The sequence below is a fragment of the Fringilla coelebs genome, assembly GCF_963513975.1.
Source record: "Fringilla coelebs genome assembly, chromosome: 5".
Lineage (NCBI taxonomy): Eukaryota > Metazoa > Chordata > Aves > Passeriformes > Fringillidae > Fringilla > Fringilla coelebs.
The window spans coordinates 59,853,053-59,873,038 of record NC_140033.1 but is presented as its reverse complement, the minus strand read 5'-3'; the positions used below and the strand labels follow the sequence as shown (position 1 = coordinate 59,873,038).

Genomic DNA, 19,986 nt, shown 5'->3' with positions numbered 1-19,986 from the left:
CTTCTTTGTGTAGTAGAATTAAACACCTTTTAGCTGAGCAACTTCTTACCAATAATACAGTAATTCTCACTGTGACAACAAAACGCAGTGAAACAAGGGCCACTCCCACACCACGAATCCCAGACCCGAAATGTTTTTCGCGTTTTCCACGCAACTCCCTGAAGGCACAGCCAAGGCAGTCGCTCCTCCAGCTCCTCCTAATGGCAAATCGCGGGCACAGCACCCTAACGAGGGACGGGATGGGAATGCTGATGTCATCCTACACCAAACACCACTACAAACAAGACCTAAGCAGGATTTGGTGAAAGACAATACCTAGGATCAGCAGAGGGGCAGATGCAAATGCACAGGAGGCCTTCTCTGGGTCTGTGACAGAAATCTCCAGCTGAGCACTAGTCAAAGGCAATGGTTCTGCTTTAAACTCACTGTCCAACTGGCTTAGAGAAGGAAAAACGGGGAATGACACCTATAGAACACAGGAGGGATGTCAAACGTGAGAGGGGATCAGGCTGGCAGGTCCCGCAAGACAGGAGAGAGATTAAGGCAGACAAGGACAGAAGGATTGACATTGGCTAAAGATGCATATATATTCATTTACATATGAATATATAAATAGGGAGTCATAAACAGTGACTCCCTATTTATATATTCATCAGCTCAAGAATTGATACAGCTGCCTAGGGTACTTCTTTTAAGAAGAAAAAAAGAAAGTAATCCAAAAGATCATTACTCTCAAAAGAGAGAAGCACGTGGTAGAATAAAACACACAGAAATACCCTCTAGGTAACAAATATTTTATTTATTTCTTAAAGAAACTACAGCAATATACGTGACTACAGAATTATGAAGCACTGAAAAACCAAAGGAATGAAATGGCATGGATCCAAGCACTAAGGACATCACACCTTTTCTCTGACCGAGCCATCACTCAGAAAAATCACATTATCTGAAAAGAAATTTAAAAAATTAATCTTGAGCATTGTTTTGCCTTGTTGCAAGCCTTCACACCATGAAGCCCAGGTATTTGTGTTAAAATAAGTTGCTAAGATGTGGATTTTGGAACAGAATAATAGTTCATAAAACAAATCAGTGTCCAATACAAGGTTCCTTCTCTATCTCCCCTGAAAGCAGACAATTCAAGGTGGCCTTATACGCTATGAAACAAGTGTGCTAAAGCTGATGAAGAGCTGCTGAACCGTGAAAGACACTAAAAACATTTTAATATAATGGTTTAATTCTTGAACTACAACCTCCATCAGTAACAGCTTGTTTCCCTTTTCTTTTGTCATGTTCACTCTGCACTATATACTATACCATGTCAGCAGCCTGTAGGACTATGGGAAGCTCCTACTTCATCAAACCTAAGGAATTTCTAAAGTGCCTTGAGACTGGGCCTCTTGAACAAGAATCCATTAGGAAAATACTAATTAAAAAAGAATTGATTCTCCCATCCAGTAGTTTATAGCACTGCTAGCTTTTAAAGAGGCTGCAGAAACATCCAGGAATATGACTGTTCTTTTCCCTTTTTTTCTCCCCTCTCCTTTTCTACTCTTCTAGTGTTTTTAGACATACTTGTGTAACAGAAATGTTCACTCTACTACCCATTAATTTATTCCTCATTCAAAAGCAACACAGGAGCAGCTCTGTCCACAATGAAGATGCTGCAGAATGCTCAGGCTATTTGAAGGCTCAAGAAAAAAGTTGAGTTTCCTAGTTTTCTTTGTTCTGTCCACCCAAGGCACAAGTCTACTCCTTATCCATTCTGTGGGGTAAGCAAATGACACCAACAGTTTGCAACTGGATACTCTCATTTTCTGTGTGTTCACAAACAGTGCCAGAGGAAATCTGCTGGTACACACTATTCATTCTCTCAAAATCCCTTAGTGTGGATACTGAGGACGAAGACAAACCAAGCTTCATTTCAGAGGCCCTCCACCCTCTTTTCATTTTAAAAAGGCAAGAGCCACCTTGGTGCTTCACTCCTTACCTGCTATAATTGTTGTGGCCTGTCGCCTCACATTGTTCTTATCTGTATATTCACCATAATCTATCTTCCCTTCAACAAAGATTCGAGAGCTGAAAAAAACCAAGAATTTGATTTTGGTCACAGAACTGTGCTGCTGTTTTCCACTCTGTAATCACAGAATGGTTTGGGTTAAAATGGGATCCTAAAGACCACATGTTCCAAACCCCTGGCCATAGCAGGAATACCATCCCTTAGATCAGGCTGCTCAAAGCCCCATCCAGCCTGACTTTGAACACTTCCAGGGAGGGGGCATCCACAGCTTCTCTGGGCAACCTGTGTCAGGGCCTCACTACCTTGACAGTAAGGTTTACATCCATATATCCAACCTAAGTTTCCCCTATTTCACTTGGAGCCCATGACTCTATCTTATCACTACACTTCCTGATGAAAAGGCCGAATTCAGAACCTGATTCAAAGTACACAGGCTTTTGTATCAGTTGTTTGTAGCTGCTCTGATAACTTGTTTTATGCCACCTGTATCTTACTACAGCTCCTGGTCACCATAATTATTACAGTAATCCATTATTAAGGCATTAAATCCTCACCTACATTTGTTATTTACTTACCCCTTCCTCACATACTGATAGGTGACATCCCTGAGGCCAGGTCTGAAGACAGAGATCCTGTGCCATGTCGTCTTCTGACTGACATCACCTAAGGTACACAGAAGTAACAGAGCCGGATGCCAAATCCTCTTTGCGATACAAGACTCAGAAATTAGTTTCAACACATTGGTATTCTCAAATTATGAGGAGTGATTTGAAAACAGAAGTATACTAGCACTCCATCTCCCACTTCACTCCAGAACTAAATGTTCCATTTGTCTACATCCAAACAACTTATTGTGCAGAAGCACAGTTCAAACCAAGACAATGCTTTTTCTGTAAGACAGTGCTCATGCTATTAATTTTTTCCCCCTCAAACACTCCATAATGAATAGAATCTAGAGAATGAGACATCTGCAGATGCAAACTGATGACAGAATCAATGAGAAAATTATCTTTTCTTTTTCTCATCCTGAAATACAAGTAAGAGTACAGAACCTGCTATGCCTCTGACACACCCCCACCAGTGACAAACTGCCCACTCAGCACACTCTCCTCTCCTCCTGAGGAAGGACAACAGCAGAGGTCTCTTCAGTATTTGCTGCTGGGCATCAGTGAGACACACACAAATGCACCAGCATCTCTGCTGAGCTCAAAGGAACCTTCCTGCACCCCAGAGATTTGCAAGTGTGCTGTTGCTGGCCCTGCAGCAGTGACCTGGGACACGTTGCTGTGCAGACTCACCTCCCTGGCCCACTTCACTATCTCCTGTCCGCCACATCTCATTGGTTGCAAGGGAAAATATGGTAACAGGATTTTTTCCTTCCACTTGCCTCATGATAGGGTCCTGTCCCACCCGACCAAGCAGCTGAACACGATTCATGGCTGAAACAAGAGAGACCAAATGCACAGGTGAATTGTGATGCTTCTAAGCATGGCAAGCCCTCAGTCAGCAGCTTTTCTCAAGGGCCAGCATTACAACTTTCTTCACCTCCTGAGCACTTTTTAAACTCTTGTGACATTTGGCTTTTTCAGCAGACGGTTGACTGTGTCTGTACTGCCATTACCACTGCAAACTAACTGATTTAAAAAGCCAAAGGTTTCTTATTCTTTCTATTCCATCTCTTTCACAGATACATCCGTGTATCACTTGCGACTAAACTGCATTTATGTGACTTTTGTTTCATAATGATAAAACACAATGCACAGCAGTACCTTTGAAACAAAGTTGCATTACTGTACTCCATCCTCTGAATGAGAGAGTCAGTTTTTACACCATTACCAAGCCTAGGCAGACACAGTCTATCCCTTCTCCATGTTCAAGGACAAGTGGAAGAGGTCAGGGAAGTATCCCTTGTGCACAACGAGCGTGTGAATAGTGAAGGCTGAAGTACACCTGCAGCAAATCCTGCTGGGGCAGCAGCACACACACAAGTGCCCCGGGGACCCAGGAGTCTAAGAAACAAGCACACAAGACATCTGAAGGCAGGTGTTAGAAACCATGCCAACAGCAGACCCAAACCACTGCCACAGATAAAGCACAACCATCTGCCCTATAGAGGTGGAAGTCTTTGTCAGGGCTTTCTTCTTTTCCCCCTGAAGTGCTGCTTCACCTGACAGAGACCAGACAGGAAGCCACTCAAGAGTCTGTGTGCTCAAAACAACACATTCTTAGGCGCTACAGTGAGGAGCTACAATCCCTGCCTGTTTCTCTCCTGCCCTATTTCAGATGTTCTAAAACTGAGGGAAACACAATGAGTAACAACTCAATTGTATCTCAGGAGGTACTTACATCTCTCGAGTACCAATGAGTTAACCGTATCAGAGTCATGTCTTACAAACTGGCGGAGCACCTGAAGGAACAGAGAAATGTGAGTTTCCAAGACAGACTAGGAACAGCATTCACAAGGCTTCACAACTCATTTTCTGAGCGCTTGCAGAGGCTCTGCAAGTATGTTCTCTGTCAGGTAACTAATGGGAGACCTGAGGAAAGAAATCTGTTCAGCCAAATGAAGCTAGTAAGATTATTTAAAGAACATCTGGTTAAATCAAAGAGTGCCTAGAAAAATCTGGCCCAAAGGTACACCTCCAGCATTATTTTGGGACATGCAGTAACTACTGTTTTTCTGTAATATGCAAATAAGAGGGGAGGAGGTTTGTAGGAGAGTGGGGCTTTAGTTGTTTGAGCTTTAGTCTTTAGAAACAAACTGGTCTGACGGTTCTGCTCTGTTTCAGAGATTAACCAGGTATGCCCAAAAAGTACATCTATCCCCTGGAATGAGCTGTGGATGCACTGACACCCTTGTTCCCAAGGCAATTCCGAGGACACAAAATTCTTAGTGCTGCAAGTGGGAAAGCTGTACAGGAACTGCAAGTATTCCATCCCAGAAGGAAGGAGGAGGGGAAAAAGCCCAGAAACACTTCTGCTAGAGATCCACGCTCAGGAATTGGAAAGAAGGCTCATTTCCCAGAACAGGTGCTTCCAGAGCTCACACGCTTTCTCCCCAGGAGCAGACCCAGCGCCGAGGCCCCGGCCAGCGGGCACGGCCAGGCGAGGGCTGCGGGCGCTCGGCTCCGTCCGCCCCTCCCCTTCCCGGGGCAGCGCCGAGCGCTGTTCCGGATCCGGAGAGCCGCTCCAGCCTCTCGGCGGGGCAGAGGGGCCGGAGCTGCTGCTCCCCCGCCGCCCCGAGGGCACCGGGCCCGCGCTCCGTCCCGGCCCGCACGGCCCTACCTGCCACGCCGGTCGCCGCCACATGCTGCCGCCGAGCCTGCGGAGGGAAAAGCAGGGCTGAAGCAGCGCCCCAGGGAGCCCCGACCGGCCCCCGACCCCGCGCCCTCCGCACCTCTCCCGCCGCCGCGCTGCGCCCGCGGCCGGCCGGAACAGGAAAGGGCCGGGCCGCGGGTTCCGGGGGAAACGCGCCCGAGTCCCGGGGGGCGGGAAGCGCCTGCACCCGAGCCCCGAGCAGCGCCTGCACCCCGAGCCCCCATCCCCGAGCGACGGGCAGCGCCTGCACCCCGAGCCCCCACGGGACCCCAAGCTCGCGGAGGGGGAAAAAAATAACCAACAAAATTCCATCACTCCGTCATCGGTTAAAAAATGATAAAACCTTTATTCGCACGAAACGATAGGGTCGAACAGTTAAAAGCCAGCATGTGCAACATTATAAAACAAACCAGTAAAACCTGGAAATAAGCGAGTTACCAAGCGCTCCCTCATAACGCTCTCTGTCCAGCCAAAACAAACAAGCGACAAGGACCCCCTAAAATTACATTTAGCAGGGAGAGGGGGAAGGGTGTGTGAGATCTCAAATACGAAATCCATACAACCATCAACACGGGCAACTCCAAAAAGCTGAAAAAGCCCTTTCTAATTGCCCTCATCTTTGCTGGAAGGCTGCAGTTCACAGGCAGGCACTGCACCACGTGCGAGATACCGGACAGGAACTGGGTACAGAGAGACCCAGCTACCAACACCCTGCAGTTGTCTCCCCCACGCGAACAAGGAGTCCTCCCCGACTGACAGAAAACGAGCCGGGCATCAGGGCCTAAGTAGTCTGCTAGAGCACATCCAGTTACAAAAGTTTGAAAGAATGTTTTTCTTCAATTCCCACTCCTTAACTCAAAGTATTTCCTGTGACTCTGTGTCCCCCCTCAGTGAAACACCATTCCAGCTGCATCCTGAGCCCCCCAGGACAGCTGTGTGTAACCAGCCTGGCTCCTGACTTGTAGCTAAAACCGGCTGCCATAGTCTCTGCCTACTTGCTCCTAGAAGGGGCTAGCTATAGATGCTGTCTCCCTGTACAGCCATTATCACCCCTCTGAAGATATAGTCAACCCAAGTGTTAAGGACACAAAATCATCAATAACAGGGCCCAACTCAAGAAAGAGGGAAGTGAGTAGAGAAAACGTCATTCTTTTGTCTATAGCAAGGCCGATTACACAAGAAATTAAACAAGTAAAAGACTGAGGACAACCTTAAATCCCATTATCCAACACTTGTCAGTCATTCTTTTCTCAGCCAACATCTCATCATAACTAACAGGGGAACAAAAAAAATAAAAAGAAACAGGGAGAGAATAGGGGGCATTGGTCTGTGCAGACCCTCTGCTTTCACAGGGCCATTCAGCAGTCTTTGGACAACACAGAAATTCAGAAACCCAGAGTAAAGCTAAACGAGCGACAGCTCTTCCCTCCCACCAGACGCTTGCTCTTCTGCTTAGAAGAGGTTTCAGACTCTTGTAACTTGGCACTTCCTAAGGCTTGGTCCTTCATGAGGCTCTGGGCAAGGCGAGCTGCTTTAAGTTCCCTGCAGGGGGGAGACGAAGGAAGAGGAAAGGAAGAAAACCAATCATGCATGAGTCCCCAGCAGCTACAGAAGCAAACTATGAACAATCTTGCACAAGAGGGTTACTGTGATACTCCAGCACTGCTGGAAGGGGGCAACTTCTCAGCCCAGAGGGTAACATGAAGATTACTGTAGCTGTCTCTAGAGTTCCAGTTTGAAAAGGTAGGAGCTCTGAAGAATTACCAGAAGAAAACTATGTATCAGGTCAGCAACACACTGGCACCAGTGTGGGGAACGCCTGGCTCAGTCTTTCTCCCATTGTTTCAGATAGTTGTGAGTGCTGAAACTTAGGCAATGGAAAAGAAGCATCTGCCTTTATTTAGGTATTATATATGTATGAGATGACATTGATCATTCTTCCCTTTCTGGTACTTGCTGTTCTTCCAGAGCACTCACTATTCTGTCTAGACAGAAAACCTCCTCCCCAGCTGAGTATTGCACTTAGAGGGGTTGTGGGGCAGTTCTTAGATCCCAGCACCCCAAAACACTGCTGCCAACAGCAGTGAGAGGGAGCAAGGAAAATCTGCCACCACGTGATATTTCTTTTCCTTCTATGCTTAGCCCACTATCTCAGTCAGTGCATTATCAATTCCTTTTCTGCCCACTGGCTGCAGGTTGTACCAGCACTTTGCACCACCACTGGCTGCAGGAAGTGCACAAGTTCACTCTTATAACACAGCCAGAGCTGAAGCACAGCTGCTGCCTGGGCACAGCAAGTCCCTGTTTTACATCCCCATCATCCCCCCAGCTCCAGGCACAGGAACTGGCTGGGGATTTCTGCACGTGCATTCTCCCAGCACTGCCACCCTCCATTCAAAGCTGGTGACCAGCATGGTTGTGCCCATGCCTTGTCCCCTTCATGCCCAAGCCAGCCCTACCTTTCCAGCATGGCAGTCTTGCATTTCTCCATATTTAGCTGCTCCTGGAGCTGCACAGCTTTTCCACACGAAGGACGAAGAACAGGGTGTTTGGCGAGAGCCGTGGCAGAAGGTCTTTGTGCTGGGTCAGGGTGGATCATGAGCTAGAAGCCAAAGGGGTTCAGAGTTTAACATTCCTGTCAGATGCCAGCTGCAAAAGCCACCATCCTGTCAAGACTACTTCCTCACCTTAAGGAGCTCAAGAAAACGGTGGGGAAGCTTCTGGGGGATGGGTGGGACATTGCCTTTGCGGATGTGGTGCCACAGGGCTCCGTTGTGAGGCAGCGGTGCTGTCCCAGCTGCCAGAGCCACTGTGAGTGCCAGGGCAAAGATGTCTGCCTTGGGCAAGTAGCAGTATTGCTGCAGAGAGGAGGGAAAGGTGTTAGAAAGGAACATCTTGCTACACTAAGCAAAGGTGAGTTGGGGTATGAGCTCAAAAAGAAGCAGCCAAGCAAGTGTGTGTATATAGCACTGCCTTCAGTGAGCTGTTTCCCATTCTTCACAATGAAAACACTGGCAGCAGGACTAACCATCAGCACGTTGGATCTCAGTGATTGGGATCACTGCAGTAACTCCAGAGGATGGCCTAACACGTGTGTACCTCCAGCCTCCACCACAAGGCAGTAAGCTACCCATGCCCAACTCAAACTGGAGGCTGCATCTGATACATTGGCCCAAGAGCTCCTAAAGCCACTTGCAGCACAGATACTGTCCCTTAAATACCTGAACTGAATAACACATCCAAGCTGGTTGTTCAATTCTGATACCCTTTCCATTTGTTGGCCAGAGTGACAAAACTGCAGTCAGTTTAAGAGGTGTGTTGTGCCTCCCACCTCTCACCACTATTTGTTCAGTGTTTGTTTTACAAGGCATCTGTCTGGGTAAATATATTCCTCAATAATCACATCCAGTAGTTTCATCTCAGCTGGATATGCAAATCAAATGTCCCCAAACTGATAAAGGTTTTGTCTCACTGATCCCTCAAGGGGAATAGTTACAATAATCCAATGATAGCTACTTATGAAGTATTTACATATTAAGTAAGTATTTACATGATAAGACTCACACCACTATTGTTCATGATAAAGTGCTAATTTCACAGATTTCACAGCCAGACCAGACAGAAGAAAGAGAAGATAAGGTGAGGAACAAGTCAGACTAATGACTGCTCTACAGTTGATCTCTCCCCACTGCCCTGCTCTAGCAGTTTTACCTCTTGCAGAATTTCATTGGCCAAAAACCGTCTGTCTCCTTCCTCCACCTGAGGGTTTGTTATTGATGTCACATGTCCAAGGTCCCCTGAGACAAAGAGCAAGCAGCTGAAGTGTAATGAAGCAAACTGAAGTCATTCCCCAACAAAAACCTGCACTTTATAGGCACCAACAGAGAAATACTGAGTAAGAGAGCAGGCCTGCTCCTAACTCAGGAATCTGCACTTGGAAACAAGTACATGAATTTTCTGTGATTTGTCTTCTTAGAGGAATTAATTCTGGTGAGTAATTGGGGCATTCATGACTATCCTATCAGTTCTCTGTGCAAGTCTCTTCAGCCACAGGACACAGCAGTCTCAGGCAGTAATGGGCAGCCCTAACCTTAGGCCAGCTGTAAAGTAGGCTAAAACCTACCGATCTTATACACCACACCAGGAGAGAATTCATCTTCACTGTCACTCTCCTCCTGCCCAGCAGGGCCTGAAACTGCCAGCTTGTGACAGATGAAGATATTACCTGCAAGACAGAGAAGTTTAGCAATAAGGTGATACCAGTAGTCAGGCTGTAGCAGCCTGACAACTTTGTCAAAATCCCACCTGTCAAAGTAGTTAAGCTTTGCAGCCAGAGAAATTATGCACATGCTTCCCACCCAGTAGTCAGCTTCCTGCCCAGCTCACATTCAGCCACATAGCTAGCTTAAGACAGTTGCATCCTGTGCATAAAATATCCCAGTGAAATCAGCTTTCCCCTCCCTCTGCCCTCTATGGGAGAAGCATAATGTCAGTAGGAAAAAGGAGTTCCCCTCTAAGAATATTAACTATGTGACAGAGGGGAAGTATTGCCCTGGAGGTGACCACCCTGAGCTGCAGAGAGGAAACCTTGTTACTATTTTTGCAGCGACTTAATCCCCTCAAGGTAACTAAACACACAAGAGGCAAGTGTTGTGCAACATGACAGCAGTAAATAAGGAAGTCTCCAGCTTCCTGGCAGCCCTACTTGCTTTATCAGTTTGAAGGTGATTCCCATGAGATAGGATTACAAATGTCATGAGACAGGAGTAAAATGCTGCCAACAATCAGAGAAGGCTCAATTTTAGAACAGCAGTAGTGGCATAAATCAAAATAAAAAACCCCAAACCACCATACACAAGACAAGGGCAAGGTCCTCTTTTCTTTGGAGCACTACAATCAGTCCACTCAGAAGGATTTATTACAGGTCCTGCCCCTGAGGGTTCACTAGAAAAACCCTCCACAAAGGAGGAGGGCACTCTACTTACTAGGCTTGATATCCAGGTGCACAAGGCCAGAGTTGTGGATGTATTTTAGTCCCATGGAGACTTGCAGCAATATTTCCTTTAGCTCTCCTTCTGGGAAATACTGCCCATGCTTTGCATTTTCCAGCAGCACATCTTGAAGACTCCCACCTAGGGGAAAACAGTCAGTCTGAGACCTGACAGAGGTTTTATGGAACACTTGGAGGCTTGCTAGTGACAAACCCCAACCCCAGCAGCTCTGTGTGCTCTAGTGAGCAAACTTGGACATCACCACTTGGCTTCAGCCTTCCCACTGCCCTGGAATGCCCAGCCTGCTGCTCAACAAGGATGACCAACTGCAGTTCTAACCCCAGCCTACAGCTCTACTTCCTGCCAGGAGGGCTGACCTGTTAGTGATGCTGGTGCTGCTGCGAGTGACCAACAGTAAAATTAATTGCTTCTGCTGTGCTTGGATACAGAAAGCAGGTGTAGGAGTGATGGAACAAGGAAATTAAGTTCCCACTAGCAGATTTCTGACTGAAAAGCATTCTACATCAACATTCTACATAGTTCTGTGAGTGTCCATCAAGACACTTCGGCTATTTCAGAGCTAGAAGATATCATAGCCTCTGTCTCCACCAGCTTACTTTTGAGCACCTCTTCTTCAGCCTCAGACATTCAGCCACCAGAACACAAGCCAGACACTGATGCTGCAGCAATGAGCACATTTTGTGTTTGCCTCCACCAGATTTTAGAGCAATACTCCAAACAGCTGTCACGAGCCCCAAGACTACAGTTGCAGTCAAAAGATGAACATTGCATATTTGCTTTCAGCAACTCTGGTAGCTAAAGGCATCTTTTCCAATTTCTCTCAAGCAGTGGTATTGCCAAGGGCAAACTTCAGTAGGAGCTTACCACCCTGCCTGCAGCACCCCATTTATACTTTGCCTCATCATTTACTCCATTCCTCTGCAGCTATAAACCCCTTTCTTCTAGTCAGGATGCAAGGTGCCTTCATCCAACCAGTCCCTACCCACCTCCATTAAGAGGAGGTTTGCCAAGATACAGTGACTCAGCGGCTCTTGAGTCACTCATATCAGGTGTTACCTGGACAGCCCCAGCACAACCCTGAGCATCAGAATGGGGAATGCTTTTCCAGGCCAGTCAAAACAGAGAAACAGTTTTCAAATCCCAGAAATACAAAATTTCATTGCTTCTAAAACATTAGCACCACTTAGAGCTTCACCTAAATATTATGTGCCCTTACTGGATTCTCCACAGGAATGCAGCCCCGGGGCAGTTTGCTTTCTTGTAAGCCCAAACACCCACATTTAAGTACAAAAGAAGGGAACTTTGCCCATGCTGGGATGTCAGGCCTGAAGGCAGTGCAGCCCTTACCATTGCAGTGCTCGTTCTGGATAATCATGTGATCGTCCTCCGCCCAGGCCGAGTAGTAGCGCACCACGTGGGGGTGGTGCCCCAGGACAGCGTGGGCATAAACCTCCCGTAGTGCCAGCTGCCTGGGGGGGCACACATGGAAAAAGCTGAGGTGACAGGCTGCCAGAGGCTACTTGGCACCAGAGAGAAGCCCTGCTTTGCAGCCTGAAAGTCCTGAACCCCTCTGTTCCCCCTTTCTCTCAGGTTTTGACAGACTGGCTCAGGCAAAACCTGCCCTTGCTCAAATGCCCTGAGCAGCTGTTAAAGAAAATAATTGCTGAGCAAATCTTTTGTTAAAGAGGCAAAGGCAGCAGCAGCTTCAAAGTCTTTGCTTTAGCTACAGGACACCACAAGCTGGTCAACACAGGTAAGAGTAGTTCTGGCCATACAGCAAGGCAGGGACAGCAGTATGTCTGTCAAATAAACTTCTTGACAGTTACTATAAAGAAACTGTCTGGATGGACCCAAGGTGTTCAGGTATTCCATCCTCTCACTTTGCAGTGCACGTGACTTCTTCCTTCCCTAGACATTTACATCCAATAGTTGTATGGTGGTATCTTCCCCCACTCTCCCAGCTGTTACTTGTGTGCAGCAGTAGCCAATTTTTGTTCATGCCACCCATCAGATACTTTTAGATCCACACTCCCTCCTTCCCATCACACCTCTCAAGAACATGCCCATCATTTCAACTGGCAGTTTCCAGCAAGCACACTCACTCATCTGAGGATCCTGCCAGAGGCCTTTTGGAGCGTTTGATGGCATAAACACATCCATCAAGGCGTTTGATGCACTTGTAGACAGAGCCAAATTCCCCCACACCAATTTTTTCTAGTTCCAGGAACTCCTTCTTGTAGCGGGAAACCATATTGCTCGCCTTCAGAGGGTATCTCTGCAAAGTGACAAAAGCAGCAGAGACAAACAGGAGCTGAAAGACTCAATAGCTGTCATTGTTTTAGAGGTGTGTGACACTTGCTGTCACTGAGCACCCACATTGCTCCCTCTCCCATTCTGGCTGTTCATCCAGGCATATGTGCAGGTGTGTGGCCAGTTCTTGAAATTAGCTTTCACTTGTGTTTTTTCTGACCACTTTAAGGCCACCTTTCCTGTGGGTTAGCCAAGTTGCAGGTTTGGTTAGTTTTATATAATCAGGACTTGTTAGCCATAGAGGTAGAAATCGTAGTTAAGGAGAAATTTAGTCTAGTTGGCTGTATATGCCTAAGCCTCCTTGGGTTGCTGCCATGAAATCCCTTCTCCTGATAACTCCATCCCTGACTGATGGAGACAGTCAGGGATGAACAGCAGGCAACAACAAGGTATTAGCCCAAAGACAGGACTTGAGAAGCCCTCAGGTCTATTGCCTATTTTGAGCTCAGGAGAGGAGCTTGGTGTTTTGGCTCTGTGTGACCCCAGCTATGCAAGAGCAGCTCTGCCCTGGCAGCTGAGGTTGTCTGCAGCCAAGGCCATTCTGTATCAGCTCAGACTCTGCAGGTTTGAAGCACCAGCTGTTGGCTAATGGCAGATCAGCTGGTCTCAGTGTATTTGTCTGTATTCCCACTGATATCTCACCCAGAGACACTTTTCCACAAAGAGTTGAAAGCTGGCAGAACTGTTGGAACATAATTATTGCTACAATAATGGCCACTAGGGATCTAGGAACTGCTGGTACTGCTGGGAGAGTGATGCCTACTGGCAGGGAAAATAAGTAAAAAAAAAGATAAGCACTGGGGCATGAAGTGAACAACAAGAGTGGTCTAAGTGATTTTTCTCCATCCCTTCTGGGGACAGCAGCTCATGTTGCTCAGTGGCTTCCACAGAAACTGCTGTGGTTAGTTTATGGTACAGAGGAGGAGGTAAGAGTTGGTCCTCACAGCCAGTAAAATGTGGCTCACATGAAAGAGCAGCCCTTCCCAATAGGTTGCATTTCATAAGGCAGCTGTATTTCACACTAGGCTAAGAAGCTTGGCAGTACAAATACCTCCTAATACACAATCTCATTAGCAACCCAGCGGAATAATAGTCCAGTAATTCACAAGTTACTTGAGACTTTCTTCTAGGTAAGACAACACTTGTGGCGGCCTGGATGTTGCCTGGTAGCAGATTTGCTCTGCCGGTGTAGTTTTTCCAGGGAGCCCATTTGCCTGCAATCCCAGTCTCCCCGGCTAGAGGGTACCGTTATCCTTCCATAAGCCTGGCCATTGCAGTGACAAACAACAATTCCACCTTTTCCAAGTTTGTCATCTCAAACAAACGTTAACAAAACATTCAGCTTAGGCCTTCTCTGTCATAGCTATTCATCCTCTGGCACGGTGCCATGGTTTCTACTCCAATAACAGAATAAATCCCATCAAACACCAAGCTTTTACAAACATCTTATCCACCCTGTGGGAGGAAAATGTACAGACTCTCACCTTTATAGGCAGCTCCTTTTTAACCTGGCTTCCTGGATGAGGATCATTCCTATAACAGAAGGTTGGGAAAGTCTGTTGTATCATTTCAGTGCAGCAATCCAACTGGGTTTGAAATTAAAACACCTTTCAAATAAACCTCCAAACCTTGCTTCACATCCTAATTATGTATTTTATAGAGTTGATAAACAAGTTTTTAGTTGAGGTCTTAAAGACTGCAGTCCCAGGTTAGGAATTCTTTGTTTCCATTTAGGAGGCCTCCACAAAGTGATTCCAGCACTGCCCACAGGACATTGGTGCCTCTGGAGAGGCCACATTCTCCTGGCCTCCTTATTCCTGCTGAAGCTGCAGCCACAGCACTAAAGAGAGCTGTTGATCCCCCACTTTCCTTCCTGAACAGAGGCAATGATTGATTTTTATTTATACTTCTGTTACCTTTATACATCTGCTAACATTTACTCTACACCAATGAATACTACAGAAGCAGATGATTCATTGTTAGCAAATAAGTCCAGATACTGAACATCTCCATTGCTTATCTCCTTCCACCAGTCTGATTTCAGTCTGCTGCCCGAGAGCAGCTCACTTACAGCTCTCCTGCAGCCTTCCTCTTGCCATTAGGATGGAAGAGCGTTTGTCGGTAGGACTCAGGTGTGAAGGGGTTAATGTTGACAAGAGGAGCGTGGGAGGAGTCCTCAGAGTCAGCGCGAGGAGTGAGCCTCAGGTGTCGGAAGCCTTTGGCCGGGACCTTTGTTGCAGATGAAGGAAAGGCTGTCTTCGATAACAGGCTCTGTGTTGAGAGAGGAAAAAATAAGTGGCAAATAAACCAGGACATTTTTTTGTTGCTATTTCAGAATAAAATTCTTGTTCTCCTGTAACTCAAGGAGAGCTCAGCTCCCTTCCTTGGCAGAGCTGAATCATTAAATCCCTGTGTCCCTAGTTTAGTACCCACAGTTTTCATTTTCCACAAAGCATTCCATTCTTTGTTAAGCCCTTTCATAGTCTATTCCCTGCTCACTTGGGTGAGGCCTGCAGAGCCATTTTGGCAATCACAGTCCTCAAGAGGAGCCAGCTGCTCCCCTTTCCCTCCTACAGAGAGGCAGAAATTGCATCATATGTTGCATTAACATGGAAGACCTAGTTCTGCCAGGCATGGACCATTGCATCAGTTCAGTCAGGATGGGTTTGTCAGGAGATGAGCTAGAATACAGCCAGATTTCCCAGCACTAAGCAGCATTAGGATAGGGGATGTTGCTAGAAATATTTTTTTATATAGCTACTAGCAAAGAAAAATGAACCCATTTCTCCTCATGAGTAAAAACCAGAGTTTCAGAAATTTAAATTCAGAAGAAACCTCTGGATAGTTCACCTTGCCACAGAACACCTTGGACCATAGAAATCATATTCAGCAGTCTTGAGCTGAAGACAGAAATCTACTCTGACTTGACTCCTTCAGTAACCATGAGCTTTTAAAAAAATGTGTTTGGTTTTGACTTGTTTCAGCTTCAAGAGAGTGGTTTACAGTCTAAAGCATTATTTAAGATCGTGTTTTTAGTTGAAAGTCCTTTAAGAGCACAGAAGTCTCCCTGTTGAAGACCAAGGCACTCATATCTTGACAATCCCACAGTGGCCTCACCAATAAAGTCCTGGTGCCACATCTCCACTCACATCTGGTGGCTCTGTCTGCAGTTTTAGACAGGGCTCTGCTGTCTCATCCTTTCTATCCCTTTCAAATGTTCTAAGGCCAACACTCCCAGGTTGGTCTACAGGCCAATTTAGGCCCTTTGGAGCCCATCTTTTGCAGCATCCTTGGGAAACAAGACCTTTATCCCAGGAAAGAAAGGAAGAGAAATGGTTGATTTCATGTGATTGCTGCTTATGGGCTACAACATGCCAAACTACAAGCAGCATGTTTTGAATCAGCCAGCCAACATGTTATCCAGACAATGCACACCCTGAAAGCAGCCTTCACTACCTGCAGCCCATCTGGTCTGGAAAAGATTTTTATACACCTCTGTTGTGGTTTAACCCCAGCCAGCCACTAAGGCCTCTGCTTTTGAACCCTTTGCTCACAACTACAATGCCTTCCTCAGTGGGATGGGGGGCAGAAAAAGGGAAAAACTGTGGGTTGGGAAAAGAACAATTTAATGATTAAAATAAAATATACTCACTATTATTGCTATGAAAAGAGAAATAAAACCCAAGACAGACAAGTGATTCACAATTGCTCACCACCTGCTGACTGATGTCCAGCCCATCCCTGGGCCCTAATCAGCCCCTCCTGGCTAATTTCCTTCTGTTTATATGTTGAGCATGATATTCTATGGTATGAATTTTCCTCTGGTTTGTTCCTGGCAGCTGTCCTGGCTATGGAGCCACACAGCTGCTGGTGCTTCTGCTCACTGGCAGAACATGGGAAACTGAAAAGTCCTTGACTTTGGGTAAACACTTCTCAGCAGTAACCATGTTTTAGCAACACTGTCCTTAAGCCCAAAATCACAGTGCAGTGCCAGTTACTAGGACAAAATTAACTCCATCCAAAGCAAGGACAGCTTCTCACCTATGTTAAGGTGAGATTTAAGGAGATTTCTTATAAAAGATCACTGCAGGAAGTTTTTGGAGTGGTGCCTTTTAGTTTGCTTTCCCCTAGAGAGTGGCAGGCCATTCCTCAGTAAATATTGCCACACAGTCAATCATATAAGGAGGATCATCCTTCTCTTCACATAATCAGGTTTTTGGAGGAGGAGAGAAGTCAAAGCCTAGCTCAGAAGCATTAAAGCACTGATCCTCTGTGTACCAATTAAGCAAAGGAGTGAACAATCTATCAGTAGAGCAGGAGCATTGAGAGAAGACCAACAGCTACACTTCACTGCAGGCCTGGACTGCTTGGAGCCATGCACACACCAGAAATCACCCAGGAACAGAGAAGCTGGTGCCAAGTCTCCACCTGTGCTTACTTAAGACAAAGAGCAGCTGTATTATACTCTCTCCAAGAAGTTACACATAAAACAAGGGCTGGGATCATTCTCCCAAGAAACTGGCTCGGTAGCCAAGTTGTATTTTAGGACAGTGACACAGGTGAAGAGAGGTTAACTCCCCTCCACAGGCTCACCTTGGTTTGCCACCCCTTCCATAGGAGATTTGACTGCCCTGAGAACAAAGCCCTGCTTTCTTCAGATTTGCTGAGCAACTGTTTCACGCAAAAAGAAACACTGTGGCACCAGACAACAAGCTGGCTGGAGCTGACCTGTCCTGCCAGGTGAAGTACGCATCTCAGCCATAAAGCCATTTCCAATTTTCAAGACAAAACCCATTAGCATCCAAAAATGTGCTGAACAGAGCAGCAAGTGCAGCTGCCCACATCCAAGCTCTCCCCCAAACCACGAGATGCATTTGTCTCCTACAGAGGTGCCACAGACCTGCCCTTACCTTAGGAGTGTGCGGGGTGTCACAGAGCTGCAGCTTTTTCCAGGTGATGTGCAGCGGTGTCTCAGGTTTGCTCCAGCTCTTGCTCACAGTTGGGGAAGACTTCAGGGTGGGACTCATCCAGGCTTTTGTTCTCCCCAGGAAAATCTCACTAAGCTTTCTCTGAGGGGTTGCTGGCAGAGGACTGCTCTCTTGCCATTTCTGGAACTCTGAGCTTCTGGGGGGGCTCAAGCTCAGGGAGTCCTCCTCATTTACACTTCTTTCTTCACTCTCTTCACCACAACTGGAAAAGTCCAGCCGCTGGATGAATTCGTTGTTGTTGTCCCAGTCATCCATGTTAGCACATGAAACAGAACAGGTAGAGCTGATACTGGCCTGTTTTGTGAGAGAAACAGGAAGGCAGCATTATTTACAGATAAGCTATCTTCTTCCTTGCTTCATCACATGCATCAGTTCTGCTGACCACACTCTGAAATCCCACATCCACAGAAACCTTGGTCATTCATCAGTGTAACTAGCCAGCACTGGTTAAAGAAGGGCACCCCAGAATTACCAGGTACAAAGCCATTCCACTACTGCTCATGTAAAAACAGATTTTTGCTTTTTGCCTTATTGGCATAAGTCAGATACAACTCAGAAGCCACTGCCTTTGCCAGTGAGTTTCCAAGAGAACTCCTCCATCCCCTATTCCCATCACACAAGGAAACACATACTAAAGAATAACACACACAGCCTGCACTCACTCTCTTCTACATCAAATTTCTCAAGCAGGAGGAATATGCCACGCTACATACAGCTGTAAAAGCAGAGGGTGCCCCAAGGAGTCACCAGATACCCCACAGACAGCCTCTCTCCTGCCCTGGACCATTTATAACCACCCCACACCTGAGCCAATGCTAATGGGAAACATCTGGAGCTTGGCAGCACCTGTCCACAGTTGCCTGGTGGATGAGGAATTCTCTCTGGATGTGGATTTGCAGTGCCAACAGCCAGCTTTGCAGGGAGCTTGACTCCCTCTCAGTCTGAGTCATCTCCCTGCTCCTGCATGCTGATCCCTTCTCCAGCTTCCTGGGGCCTGTAAGGGGAGTGATGCTTGCTGACAAGCTGTCTGCTCCATAATCCCATCAGAGATCCAGCCTTTGTGGGCTTTACCTTTACCGGTATACCCCTGTGATGATGGGCCCTGTGTTTCCGCCTTTAAGATTGAATTTCACTTCCTGCATTTAGATGTGTGTTAGTTTGGGCAAGCATTGAAGCCTGCATGGAGAGGTCATTAGCCTAATTTATGATGTACAGATTGATGAATGTATCATTTATAAGACTTCAGGAGAGAGTCAGGAGCCAAACACAGGTGTGGGTGCAGCTTCCCATTCGAGGTTCCAAAGGAGAGGAGGGAGGAGCTGTGCTGGGGAAGGCAGCCCCAGAGGTGGGGTCCCTCTGTTGCTCCCTGGGAGCAGGTCAATGTCTCCCCTCACTGCAGCTCTTTGTAAAAAACAGGAATCTTCTGAGCCTTTGGCAACCTGTGTTTCAAAGTGGGACTAGAGCAAGTTTTAATTGGGAACAAGGTTACAGCAGCCTTTTTTCTTAGCCTTGAGCAGCTGCCAGAAGGACGTGCAGAGATTGGAAGTGGCTGCAGCCCATAGGAGATGGGTGCTTGGCAGAAGCAGCACCTGCTTTCCTTTGCACACATCAAGGGCAATTCCCACCAGAACACACAGGACCACACTGGGCTGAGGTCTCTGTGCTCTCCTAACCTGTTCCTTCAGTGAAAAGTGTGGCCTTATGGGTCTCTGAAATTGCTTGTTAATACTGTGATGAACAATTCATTTGATACAGAAATGATTTGTATCCAATTCACCAAAACAGCCTCAGGAGGACATGCCAGGAGCCCAGTAGTGGTTGGATCTGGCCCAGAGGTTGCAGTATTTCTTGCAGGCACAGAGCTGTTGCTGCCATGCAGCCTCTCTTAGCCTGAAATGCAGCTGCTGCATCTCCCTGTGCCTTATCCTGAGCGAGGTCAGCCTGGCAGTGCCAGCACTGGCTGCTTTCTGCTGGGACAAGCTGTGTCTGCAGCATCTGGCCAGCTGAGATCCAGGGCCACTTCAGTACTGCTGTGATCTGACTGCATTCATCAGATGTTCAGTACCTGAAGCATTAGACTGAAATATATTAATTCTGAAGAAATAATGTTTTTAGTCCCCATGACTACATGTTTTTAATACCCAGAAAGGAAATTCCTCCAGACCAGTCTTCAATCCCACCTTAAACAATTTTAAAACTTTTTCCCTCTGCTCAGGATTTAGAGGAACTATTCATTTTTCTAAGGAGGGATGTGATATTTAAAGGAGAAAACTTGGACCTGCTGTGTAAAGAGGGCCCAGCTTATTCATCTTGCATTTTAAAAATAAAAGCTACCCCACTT

At 46.7% G+C, this 19,986-nt stretch overlaps 2 protein-coding genes across 2 annotated transcripts; both read right to left on the bottom strand.

The window, feature by feature from the left end:
- Positions 1–775: 775 nt before the first annotated feature.
- Positions 776–5,441, bottom strand: SSBP1 (single stranded DNA binding protein 1). Its single transcript, XM_084205865.1, has 7 exons — positions 5,415–5,441; positions 5,303–5,339; positions 4,364–4,424; positions 3,316–3,456; positions 2,593–2,680; positions 1,988–2,076; positions 776–946 (listed from the first exon to the last, which is right to left on the bottom strand). Exons 2-7 carry the CDS (start codon positions 5,324–5,326, stop codon positions 900–902), a joined length of 450 nt encoding a protein of 149 aa, XP_084061991.1. The 5' UTR covers positions 5,327–5,339; positions 5,415–5,441; the 3' UTR covers positions 776–899.
- Positions 5,442–6,408: 967 nt separating this feature from the next.
- WEE2 (WEE2 oocyte meiosis inhibiting kinase) lies at positions 6,409–17,900 on the bottom strand (the record flags this gene model as incomplete). Its single annotated transcript, XM_084205415.1, has 11 exons — positions 6,409–6,877; positions 7,795–7,937; positions 8,023–8,193; positions 9,047–9,132; positions 9,459–9,560; positions 10,321–10,467; positions 11,695–11,816; positions 12,450–12,622; positions 14,142–14,190; positions 14,729–14,928; positions 17,568–17,900. The coding sequence occupies 11 exons, from the start codon at positions 17,898–17,900 to the stop codon at positions 6,721–6,723; spliced, it is 1,683 nt and encodes a 560-aa protein (XP_084061541.1). The 3' UTR covers positions 6,409–6,720.
- Between the last annotated feature and the right edge of the window lie 2,086 nt (positions 17,901–19,986).